General features: G+C 37.6%; 1 protein-coding gene across 2 annotated transcripts in view; it reads right to left on the reverse strand.

The window, feature by feature from the left end:
• Positions 1–792: 792 nt before the first annotated feature.
• The window catches only part of TMEM123 (transmembrane protein 123), a 71798-nt gene continuing 59401 nt past the window's right edge, over positions 793–13189 (reverse strand). For both annotated transcript variants that reach the window (XM_067750828.1, XM_067750829.1), the window contains 3 exons: positions 7254–7670; positions 5940–6093; positions 793–3380 (listed from right to left, as the gene is read on the reverse strand). In XM_067750828.1, coding sequence (XP_067606929.1) covers positions 3356–3380; positions 5940–6093; positions 7254–7670 — 596 coding nt within the window. In that variant the 3' untranslated portion in view covers positions 793–3355. The remainder of the gene's footprint in view (positions 3381–5939; positions 6094–7253; positions 7671–13189) is intronic.

Consider the following 13189-nt stretch of genomic DNA (forward strand, 5'->3'; position numbering starts at 1 on the left):
CAGAGCACGGGCTCTAGGTGCACGGGCTTCAGTAGTTGTGGCATGTGGGCTCAGCAGTTGTGGCTTGGGGGCTCTAGAGTGCAGGCTCAGTAGTTGTGACACACGGGCTTAGTTGTTCCACCGGCATGTGGGATCTTCCCGGACCAGAGCATGAACCTGTGTCCCCTGTGTTGGCAGGCGGATTCTTAACCACTGTGCCACCAGGGAAGTCCTGAATATACCTGTTTTAAAAGTTCTACCCAGGGCTTCCCTGGTGGCGTAGTGGTTGAGAGTCCGCCTGCCGATGCAGGGGACACGGGTTCGTGCCCCGGTCCGGGAGGATCCCACGTGCCGCGGAGCGGCTGGGCCCGTGAGCTATGGCCGCTGAGCTTGCGCGTCCGGAGCCTGTGCTCCGCGACGGGAGAGGCCACAACAGTGAGAGGCCCACGTACCGCAAAAAAAAAAAAAAAAAGGAAAAAAAAAAAAAAAGTTCTACCCAGAAGAACAAATAAGAGGCTTCAAATGAAAATCCTTTGAGCAGTGCCTCTCATACTCTGGTGTTCATCAGAATAACCTGATAGGATTGCTAAAACACTGCTGGGCTCCACCCCAGAGTTTGTGATTCAGTAGGTTTGGGATGGGACTCAAGAATTTGCACTTTTAACAAGTTTCCAGGTGATGTTCCTGCTGCTGCTGAACCAGGCAACCACACTTACAGTGTCAGATTAGCCACCACGATCTGCCTTTTTACTTTGGGCATTTTCTATTTGTTAATTTCTCTTGAGTTTGATAAAATGAAGCAAAACCATATACTACTCTTAACAAAATTTTATTCTAAAAATAGATCTCAGTAACAATGAAATGCCAAAAGTTGGTCATTGTAATAAAAAGAAAAAAGTAACAGAAATTTGCTTTACATTTTTTTCTGAAAAATACAAAATTATCACTGTAATATACTGCCAGCTCTCATTATCTGTATTTGAATTATTCATTCTATGGATTATCCAAGGAAATTTTAAAATCATAGGTTGAATTCTACCTAATATTTAGACATACATCTGAATTGCTTTTATCTTCAAGTAAATACATTATCAAAGAATGCAAATAAAACTGAACATTTGCTGAAGTAAACATAATAAGGAAGATAAATTTACACTTAGGAAATGTGCTCCAAAGGGAAATACTGGTTTATATAGCTGTTTCCCTCAATTTCTGCAGATAACCAAAAAACAAAAACAAAACAACAAAGCAAAAACCCCCAACACCTGATTGCATTGAAGTACTGATATTTGAAAGTAACAAATTATACAACTTATATACAGAAAAAAGACATAACTAAAATATTTCGAACCTAAAGCACAGGAAACTTTAAAGGCAAATAATGACATTTAGTACTTAAAAAGTGGTTTTATATTTTTCAAAGTGCTAAGAAACAAGTATTCAAGAAAAGTTCAGTCCTGTCTACAAAGTTCTGACTGACTTAAAGTACTGAAATATCAAGAATGCAGGAGACAAATCAAATTTAGAAAGCCCCCATTACTATAAAACGTATCTTTAGTATATTTTGCAAAGAAATGAAGCAGTGTTTAAAAGACCAGTTATGGTTAAGTTAGTAACATACAACTTATCAGCCCACATCTCTTTTTTCAAACTAATGCAAACACATGTGTTTCATAATATTTCTTCCACATTCCATGTGTCACATCCATCCATCCTGTCATATCCATATTCTGGATAATTTTTATTATTCATTTTCATCACATCAATTGGCCATAATACACAGTGAGTAGAAATGATCCTTTTATATCAGAATTCTTGATTCTCTGCAAACCAAAAGCTGATCACAAAAGTTACATTTAATTCCTATTAAATGTATGTACATATTTTTTAGGACTTCTTAGCTCATTTTTGGACTGTCAGACATTGGTGTGATTTACTGTGACCATCTAAGATAGAAGAAACAATATCTTAGTACACAGTATGACTAAATACCTCTTTTGTCAAAACTTGACCCTGAGTTTTGAGTGCTGGAATATAAACTGTAAAGCTGAAAACACTCCAAAATATGCTGGCTGATAATGGTGTCCCTCAATATTGCGTGCTTCCTCTCCATTAACATGGTACATCTGAACGTGCCTCCCCTCGTCAGCACGGGAGGAAGAGGACCCAAATAAGGAAGCAGGAACTTTTCTGTCTTAAATACTCCGCAGGAATTTATTCCAAAGTACACTGGTGTCTTAGTATAAAAATGCTGTTTCCCCAAATCTTTGAGTAACATTGACAGTGCACAAAAATGCGGCATTCTCATCCTATAGGTTTAGTAGCCTGAGGGGAGCCCCACAATCCCTGGCCTGATAAACAGCATTCATCTATCGTTTGGACTAAAGAGAGTTCTAAATGTTGCTTTGGAAATCATATAAGAGTCTCTTTTTTTAAGGCTAGGTGTGTTTACATTACGTTAACCATTTCTAGATATTGAAAGCAGGTCTACATCTGTTAAAAATGTTCACTAAATATAAAATTAACAGCTGAACATGAAGTAAAGCAATTTCCAGTGGTGACAGTATTCTCACAGTAGCAAATAATCTAACTTATTATTTAACACTAATAACTAAGTCTTTAAAACATTATTATGTTAAACATTGCAATTTACTGAAATTACAGAGGGAAAAAAAGGCAATTACATCAACTGCCATTGAAAGCGCCAAAGAAGTTATTAAAAATACAGGCTCTCCAATGGCTCTCTAACAGGGATAAGCCCACATATTGTTTCTAGTTTTATTTGACTTTTTTTTTTTGGTGGGGGAGGGCATGCATTTTGTTTTTAAACCAAATAACTAAGCTTTAAACATATGAAATATGCTTTCTGAAGAGACACTTCAACTAAAATTATACTTAAGACTTGGCTTATTCATATAATTTCTGCTATGTGGCAATGGTAATTAGGATATATCCAGCTCTTAACAGCACTGAGGTTCTTTGTGTGACCAACAAAGACAGCAAAATCCTGAGTGCTGAGACAAGCTCCTTATTTGTATGAACACATGGCATCATACCCTTCACTGATGATGTTTTCCAATTACTGGCCCTATGTGACCAATGACACAAAAAAATGGGACAAGACTTGTCTTACTATATATTTTCTAACCATTGCATTAACTGTATGCTACATATGTTCATTAAAAAACCCAAATCAAACCCTTTTTACCTTTAGCAATCATGAGGAATCTTTACATATTTATATAATACATTGTATATTATATTCATGGCCTGTTTATGCTATTTTCAAGAAGAGAATACTGTTCTAAAGTAATAATAAATCAAAATTAATTGATAGGGTTGTATCAATCTTCTTTCCATTGATCCTTGGAGTCCCTTAAATGATGGCATCATGTTCATCGCTGTAATACATCAAAAGTTAAAGTTACTTTATGTTTTGTATTTGTATCAAACTACTTATAGTTCATAATTTTAAGTAATAAATAAATTTCAGAATCAAAACTGTCATTGCTTTGTGTAAAGTTTCTTAAGAAAAAGTACCTGGTATACTGTATTGGTTAAGGATTCAAGCAGTGTATTCAGGTTGCGAAATGGACCTATGCTCAAATCTCTGCAGTGCCTGTGTGACTTTTCATCAATTAGCTATTATAACCCTCTTTAAAAAAGAAAACAACCAAAACAGCGATCATTTCTTGAGCATCTTCTATGTGCCAGGTGTTACGCTACAGACTTTACAACCATATCTCATTTAATCATCACAGTACCCCTAAGCAGAGAGAGGGCACTTTAAAAAAAAAAAAAATATATATATATATATATAATGTTATTTATTTATTTAATCAATCAATTCCATTTCGCAGAAGATCAGAAGCTAAGCAAGCATGTGAACTCTCGTCTTGACCACTGTACACTGTACTACATCATTTATATAAACGTGGGTAGGCACCCTGCTAGTCAACAGTAGAACCAGAATCAGAATTAAGTCTGTCTGCCCCAAACCCCATCTCTTACCACCTCACTCCACTGTCTCTCCATGCAACTCTAAGAAATACAGGAGTTAACACTATAATCAGTGTTTTAATCAGTGTTATTATCCAATAAATGAAAACTAGAAATGCTAATAATTACTAGGTATAGAAGGTCTCAGGTTCCTTAATGGGACAAATATTAAGTCCTTACTTATGGAATGTCATTATTTATAACTTCAAAGAAACTACTGGCTTTAAAATGCACTCTTTAAAAAATGTAGCACTAAGAAAAACATGGCCTATTAAACTACAACACAATGCTTTCTCATCCCATAGACTGTAAGATACATCCATCTCAGAGGTGTTAAAATGTGGAAATACACAAAATCAAAAATGTGTACTTAGACTCAACTAAATATGGTGTTTTCACCATCTACTGGTTCTGATATGAATAAGACTCCTGTTAGAGTCACACTGCCTTCCTTACATGCCACACAGCTCTGTCCTTACAGTTATGGGGATTCTGGACTCTGATGTCCTCCACAGGGCATGCAGCATTATGTGGTCATGTATACGTGAGGAAAAAGTCCATAAAGCTAAAATTATATACTTTGTAGTTAAGGCACTTTAAAATGAAAACAACACATTTAAATTTAATTCCTTCAATATTTTATAGCCTCAAGTATATCGATAAATATTGATATTATAAAAAAGGAGTTGCATTAAATTTACTATAATCAAAATGTGCCTTCTGTTTAACTGGTGAAATTTACCAAGAAAACAGATGATAAGTATTTCTAGAAACACAGTGGTTTTAAAAAATATTTCAAATTTTAAAGCATTTTTAGAGTCAACTCTGTTTAGTCAGTTTCCTTCATGTATTTTTTTCTTTTATGGGTTGATCTAAAAGAGAAAAGAATGAATGTTTCTGAATGTGCTTTTAATCTGACAAAACACCACCTTGATGCGCTTTTAAAGTAAGTTCGATATGATGGATACTGTATGTGGAAGGTAACTTCTAATTTAAATATACTTTTTTTAAAGTCTGGTTTTCTTAGTTCAATGAAAAATTTGAGACATATTTTCATACTCTATTCTCCTCCTAAAAATTCATAATGTACATCAACATATCAAAGGCTTACAGTATTCTTATAGTAAAGTAACCTATTCTATTTTACTTTGCTCAATTAGTAGTTCCCAAGTGTTTCTGACATGGAAACCCTGTGTGAGACACATATGCATATGACAACTTAAACAAATCTTGGATAATGGTCATCTATTCTATTTATTTTATACATACATTAACAATCAAAAGAATGGATTTGCTCTTGTACATATAAGGCTCAAAAGAAAAAACCGAAAGGACTTTTTGGAATAACAAAAATTGGGAGATTATACCTCCAAAAACCATCAGATCTTTAGAATGACATAGTTTGTTGTTGGGGACTTGTTGATAACGCTCACCTGAAAAGACAGTTTTGCTACAGATTAACTGATAATGTATATTATACTAACAACTCAGTATCAGGGAAAATGAGGCTGTCAGAAGAATTTCTTTATTTTCTTTGTCACAGAAAGCAAAAATCACGTTTTTATCAAGGATGTTATTTTAGTATGTCTTGTGTTTGTCAGTAACACTAGGTCAACAGCCTCAGGAGACCTGATAATGGTATTTCTTGCAATTAGAGGTATAAGCAAGTGAAAAGGACTAGCTAAACTTGGGTCTCTGGTAAAAAAAAAAAAAAAAAAGTATGACACTAATAAAATACAATCATTTTTATAGGTATATCCATTTGCATTTGCAAATAATTATAATCACAAGCTTGCACACAAACAATTTGCTTTGGGCATAGAGGATTAATGGGAATATAACTCATAAATCTATAAATTATTAATCCCTGAGATGAACACTCGCTCTACTCTGATATTTTGTCATGATATTTAAATACAGAATTAATAATAATAAAAAAGTCCTGGCCAATCAAAACTTACATGGTTCTATACCGAATGCCTCTTCTTGAATAATACATTTTGCATCCAATGTAAAGAAAAGATAAAACTCCCAGTGTTAATACAATACCACCAACAAAGCTGCCAGTATCAAATTTTGATCCTTTATTTTCCTTAGAAATAATAGTTGCTGTGACTAGAAGAAAACAAAAGGAAACAAAAAAATAAGGCTTTAGTGCTTTTTAAACATATTGTAATAAGCTAAAACATTCTGAATTTCTATGTAAGAATGCTGATCTGGGGAGAAGGGGGAATCATAAGCACATCAAGGTGCTCTCCAGATGATTCTGTGTCTAGTGACTGCCTGGTTCTAGTTTTCTTCACTTGATCCAACACATCCCTTAAATCCCCAGTGCCTACAACCCCAAGATCTTTAGGTGAGACTGGGCTTGGATGGTCTACCAAAACCTCAGAGGCAGCAAGATTTGGTTAATTCTTTTACGAATTTTCTTAAGAGTTCATGCCTTAAACAAAACAGGTCTGGGTAACAGCTGAAATCTTGAAACTGGATCCAATTTGAGTAAATGTTTCTAATTGAAATTTCTCCTTTTGAATAAATTGGGAATTTTAACTATTTTAATTTTATGGAGTCAAGAGCCCCTGAGACATTAAAGTTGATTTCAATACATAAATTGTAGTAATAAAAAAATAAACTATTTGGAATAGAAGTATATAAAAACACACAAAAGAAACCATGAAGTCTGCTATTTGTTATGATAAATGTAATCACTAGCTTTTAAACAGAACTTCAACTTTGGATAACTTAAAAGAGAATCTTAAGGTTTTTGAATTCATGGTTTCACAGGCATTATATTTTAAACAAATGCAAAAAAATAAAGAGTGCTGAGACTAATACTACATATGTGACTATATATAATACCATTAAAAAATATTTTTATGGCACAAATTAAAACCAAAGTTCTCCATGATTTAGGTTTAGAAATCATGGAGACTGAGCCTGCCTAATTCCTTTCTAGAATGAGGTTCAAAGAGTTAAAGGTATGACAAGTTTTCAAACCATGCAAAATAAAATCCCATGTTAGGATAAATTATTTATTTACGGATGGATCTCATACAGTCATGATTTGGCACGGTTAAGTTGGAAGCTAATTTTTTTAAAGGGACAAGATAGTTACTAAGTCAACTGACTCTTCCTGATCTCTACAACTAATTTATTTAGGAAATGAGAAATAATTGTCTAAATTTCTACATTTTTACAGAATGGAATGATGTAAATGTGGCATTTTAACAACTATTTTTTCAGCATAGGAAAAATAGGTCCATTTTTATACATACTTGTTACTGATGAAGAAACAGACGTCACCGAACTATTGTGGGTTGTGGTCATTGTGGATGTTGATATCTGGGATATATTTTGTGAAACACTTGTGATTTTGAGTGTAGACCTTAAGGTGGTGGAAGTCATATTTGTTGAGACCTCTGGTGTTATCATTTTAGATGTTGCTATGCGTTTTGAGGTGGTGGCTGTCCCGTTATTTGAGACTGAAGCAACTAGAACTGTTGATGGTTTTGCTGTTTTCAAGGTAGTGGCGGTCCCGTTATTTGAGACTGAGGCAGCTGCAGTTGTTGATGGTTTTGCTATGGGTTTTGAGGTGGTAGCTATCATCTTTGAGACTGGGGAAACTGGAGTTTTTGATGGTTTCACATTGAAGTTGGAAGATTCACTTGTATGGCTGAAAAGTACCTGTGGGGCTGCAAGAATATGAAGAAACATTAAAGCCAGAGCTATGACGTAGATAATTAACTCCCACTTCACTGACTTTCGTGGTCATACATAAAGAAAAAGGTCTAACAAACACAGCATCATGAAAGATACTTAGCTTATTAATACTTTGCACTACACAGCAAGAAGCCATAAAACGTATAGTAAAATATTCAACAGGAACCAAGCCTGGATTTACGTAAAGTAAGAAATTTTTGTGAACGTATGGGAAAAAAAGAAACAACCCAGAAGACTGAGTTCTTTCGATACAGGGACAGTGTCTTAACCATCTCTGTGTCTGAATATTCCATGCTTCATGTCACAAATATTAGTTGAATGGATTATGAAACCAATGGATATAAAAAGGGTTTTTAAAGTTTAAGGTTTCTCTGCCACATTCTTCCAAAAAGCTTTGAGGACAAACAGTAGCTGCATGCTTCTAACCCCCCAGTAGGATGTGAGCATGAGCGAGATACTCTTCCTAAGAGTAAAACCAGCTTCCCATGGTGCATTAGGAAGTGAAACAACATCACAGAACGTGGCTAGTTGGAAATCTCACACTCGTGATAATTTTCTGTCATTGGGAAGGTATTTCTAAAATTATTTCTGAAACCTTTAAAAATGCAAAAGCCGGGCTTCCCTGGTGGCGCAGTGGTTGAGAGTCCGCCTGCCGATGCAGGGGACACGGGTTCGTGCCCCGGTCCGGGAGGATCCCACATGCCGCGGAGCGGCTGTGCCCGTGAGCCATGGCCACTGAGCCTGCGCATCCGGAGCCTGTTGCTCCGCAACGGCAGAGGCCACAACAGTGAGAGGCCCGCGCACCGCAAAAAAAAAAAAAGCAAAAGCCAATTTTGTAAAGGAGAATCATTGGTGTTAATTTAAAATAAACAATTGGAAATAAATAAATAAGCGCTATGACCAAAAATAAATACTAAATACCTATATATGTACAAAATGCCCTATGACCAAAAGCAAACCTTTCTGTCTTAACAATATTCTTTCATACTCTATCTTCATTGTAACATCACAACCTAACTGATATTTACAACTAAAGATACTTTAGTTATTATAATTTAGTATATACTATTTAAGGAATGAAAAATCTCTTTGCCCTATTAATAGGATGTAATTTATTTCTGTGTTTGTTTCCTAGTCTCAAAGTTTACTTGCAGGTTTAGTGGTTTGTTATGTTGCCTATATACTCCCATTTTACTCTTTATGGCCAAGAACTAAAGTGGAAAGAATTACCCACCGGGCTTGCCTTCTCCTTTCCCCCAGTGACAGCAGCACAAGGCCTTCAGGTTCTCTGTACCACTGCTGCTGTCACATACCAAAAGTGATTACTTCATGCATTATCACCCTTTCACAATTATTCTGGACTTTTTTTTTTTTTTCTTTTTTTGCGGTATGCAGGCCTCTCTCACTGTTGTGGCCTCTCCCGTGCGGAGCACAGGCTCCAGACGCGCAGGCTCAGCGGCCATGGCTCACGGGCCCAGCTGCTCCGCGGCATGTGGGATCTTCCCGGACTGGGGCATGAACCCGCATCCCCTGCCTTGGCAGGCAGACTCTCAACCACTGCGCCACCAGGGAAGCCCCTATTCTGGACTTTTTATTCAAAGAATTCAAATATTTATTTTCAATTTTACAGGCTGGTTTTAATAGTGCTTATCTGCCCATCTGCTTTTACTCTTTAAATTCCTATCACATTTTGTGAACTTTGGGTCTTTACTGTGTGACCTCTTCCACTGAGTATTACCTAATTTTTAAAAAAAGACCAAAGGAATCAGTATTTTTGTATTATATAGGTGAATAAATCATAATTATTCAAGTAGAATGCTATGAACTTGGACTAATCTTTTATTATTCAATTCTGAATGCTCTATAAACATATAATTTAGCGTTGAAATAATCACCTATTATTTTAATGTAGAGAATGAATTCTATTATAATGAAATTAAATACAGCAAAGAACCATCATTTATATAATATCTTTAGAACAGAATGATCTTTGCAGAGTAAAACAATGAACACAATTCTGCTTTTGGATTACACACACACACACAGCCTACTCTCTTCTCCCTGCCATAATAAGATATTCTTCAGAGATACTGTATGAAGTAACATGGGCAAAAACAGGGAGCTGTAACAGGTTAGTTCTTCACTAAGAAAATCCAAATGTGTTACAGAAACCACGAAGTAGCTAAAATTTTCTATAAATTGACAAAACAGGCCAATAATTTTTATGTTAAGGTGTATTTCACGATGTTTAAATGGGATAACTGCAATGCAAGGATGCTCTCTTCAAGGTCAGAACTCACATTCCATGACTCAACCCCCTTGTCTGTAATATAAGTAAACAGTCATTTGTGCTCCTCTGCAAAAGAGAACATCCCACCACGGACATCTGGGTGTCTTCCTTCTCCCTTAACTGTTCAGCTACTGACCAGTGCCCTCCAGGGCGTGGTTCAGTGAGTACCTGCAGAGATGTCAGAAGAACAGAGCATCCATGCAGGGCTTGGAAAGGGTTTAGCCCTATCTGACTTTGCTGTTTTAGCCAGTCTCCCCCTGCCTCTGAGAAGCAGAAGTTGTAAAGGCGTGGAGGGTGGGTGACATGAGTGAAGGTGGTCAAAAGGTACAAACTTCTAGTTATAAAATAAATAAGTCATGGGGAGGTAATGTACAGCACATGGTGACTACAGTTAATACCACTATATTGTATATTTGAAAGTTTTTAAGAGAATAGATCTTGAAAGTTCTCATCGCAAGAAATAAAATTTTGTAACTAAATATGATGAAATAGGTGTTCTATGTTGTATACATTATTATATATTATGATAGATGTTACTTATTGTGATCATTTTGCAATATATAAATCATTATGTTGTACACCTAAAACTAATATAATGTTATACGTCAATTATATCTCAATCAAAAACAGTACAGAAACATCAAATCAAAACAAAACAAGTTATAAAGGCCCAAAGAGGGTACGTTACTGGAGAGTGTCAAGTGTGCTCTGTGTCCACCGCCACCTCTGCCCACGGAGGAAAAGAGGAGAACGCAGCCCCTCGCCTCAAACTAAGCCGAGGGAGTCACCTGAAGAGCAGGCCCAGTATCTCCTGGACCTGAAGCGACGAAGACTAAGATTTGACTCAAGCCTGAAAAGTAACTCTAAAGGCGAGAGGCTATGGCTGAGCTGTCTCTACCTGTCAGCAGAGTTTAAAAGGCTGCGCTGGGAGTAGACTCTTATTTCCACTGACAGCAAAGGTGCGTGTTTCCCAAGAACCAAACCAGGCCCCGTGAAACACAGCCAGCATGGGGCTGCCTTAAAAGATAGCCTCCCCAGAGAGTTCTGCGCAGAGGGATGAAGATAACCAGCAGAGAAGTGGAACACCGAAAGCTAGGGGCCAAGGGTGTGTAGTGAGGGGGTCAGCTGGAGGGGAGGCCCTACTGCATCAGGGGAGCTGAAGGGGGAAGCCCCAGCTGTAGGGTCTCCCCGGAATCTACCAAAGAGAACCACATCCGCCACCTAGGGGGCACCTTCGTCAGATGAGAACATCCCAGCTGGCTTTTCCCCTTAAGCCCCTTTAGGCCTGATCCTGGAAGGGTAAAAACCAGGAGAAGTGAGGGGGAGAAAGGCAGAGCAAGGAAGGAAGCCGACAGCGTCAAATTCCCCACTGTCGGTTCCAAACGTGAAGCAGGCCCAGGCTGACAGAGGGAGAAATTCCAATCATTGTAGACTTTTATTTATTTTGGTATTATTCTGAAAACGAGAGACACCTTACTAAATACAACTGATTCAATAAACTGGACCTACGTACTATGGATAACACCTCAGCTAATGTAAGTGGAGCTGCGGGAAGGGGTGTATGTGGCACACAGTTGTTAACACTTATTTAGTGTTATGTGTCCCCCTAAAATTCATATGTTGAAGCCCTAACCCCCAGTAGTTTAGGATGTGACCTTTTTTGGAGACAGGGTCTTTACAGAGGATTATAATGAAGTTAAAATGAGATTATTAAGATGAGCCTTAAATACCTGGTGTCCTTATAAAATGGGAAATTTGGAGGCAGACAGACATACGGGAGGAACACCATGTGAAGATGAAGGCACAGATCACGGTGATGCTGCCAACAGGCCAAGGAAAGCCAAAGATTGCCAGCACAACACCAGAAACGAGGCGAAAGGCACAGGAAAGATCCTCTCTCAGGGGGCACCAACCCTGTCGACAATCTGACGATACATCTCTGCTGTTTACACTACCTAGTTAGTGGTCCTTTGTGTGGCAGCCCTAGCAAACTAATGCACTCAGGACCACAGTTCTTTCACTGCTAACAAAACGTGTCTTCAGGCAGCTGTGCCACAGCACTCGCCAGTGGCTGTGCTGAGCTTGTTCCTTTCACAGATCCTTGCAACTAATCACTGTGAGATGAATTAAGTCATTCGGTACTTGTCAAACTACTCTCAAAACTTCTTAAATGAAACCTAAGATCACCTATAGATTTCAGAGCTATAAAAATATCTTGACCCTAATTCTTGGTTTCAACTAACATAATCACAGGAAAACAAAGTGAAGGGCTGTAGTAAGAGCACCCATGCACCCTCCGTCCCAGCAACTGCCATGTTCAGGCGCAAAAGGGACAAGACAGAGAAAGTACAAACGGGGATGAGTTGATGTTTTGTCACTGCTGAAAAAATACTCAAGACAGTCCAATCAGCACTCCGTTCCTGTTCTGTAATAAGAGAACTATCCCTGGAGCACAATTTTTCTATGACGGAATTCGCACTTCCATGTACTGAGCTCTTCTCTTTACCAAGTGCTAGTGATATTTTTCAGGCATGGTGGGAACGAGCTCAAGCTCTGGATCAGCTCAGCCACTTACTTGCTGGGTTACCTTAGACAAGTTACTTAACCTCTCTGAGATTCAGTCTCCTTCCTCATCTATAAAAAGGGATATCACAGGGGTTTGGGAGAAATAACTGACATAATTTGTATTGAGCACTTAGCACAGTGCCTCCTACGGAGGACCTGCTCAATGAATGGTTACTCTGTATCTCAGCATTTGTTTTACAGAATATACCTCTCCTACGGAGCTGCACTACACAGTTCCCTTATAGGAGGCTGAGTAGTAGTCAGTCAGATCTACTTCCATGATTATCACCACTGCCATTTGAATAACAGCACATCGAAGAGGATGCTCTTAAAGGTATTTTCAGTTCATTGATATAAATATCCAAGAAGAAAAAAGTGATGTTCCAGGCCTTTTTCTATTAACACCAGCCGGCCACCTTCTTATTACAGCAAGACCAAGGACACGATGAAGCAGCCTGTTTTTTCCTAGTACCAAGTAAAAGTACTCATCCTCTTCAAAGTCTGGATTTATTCCAAGTATCTTTGTATAACTGTGTTGTGTTGAAATAACTTTCTTTACTCCTATAACCTTGAGCCCCAAACTATCTAAGTGCCATTTTTGTCCTTTAACCTAAATATTTCAAAGTTAAGAGTGAC

Source organism: Pseudorca crassidens, chromosome 9, assembly GCF_039906515.1.
Source record: "Pseudorca crassidens isolate mPseCra1 chromosome 9, mPseCra1.hap1, whole genome shotgun sequence".
Classification (NCBI taxonomy): domain Eukaryota; kingdom Metazoa; phylum Chordata; class Mammalia; order Artiodactyla; family Delphinidae; genus Pseudorca; species Pseudorca crassidens.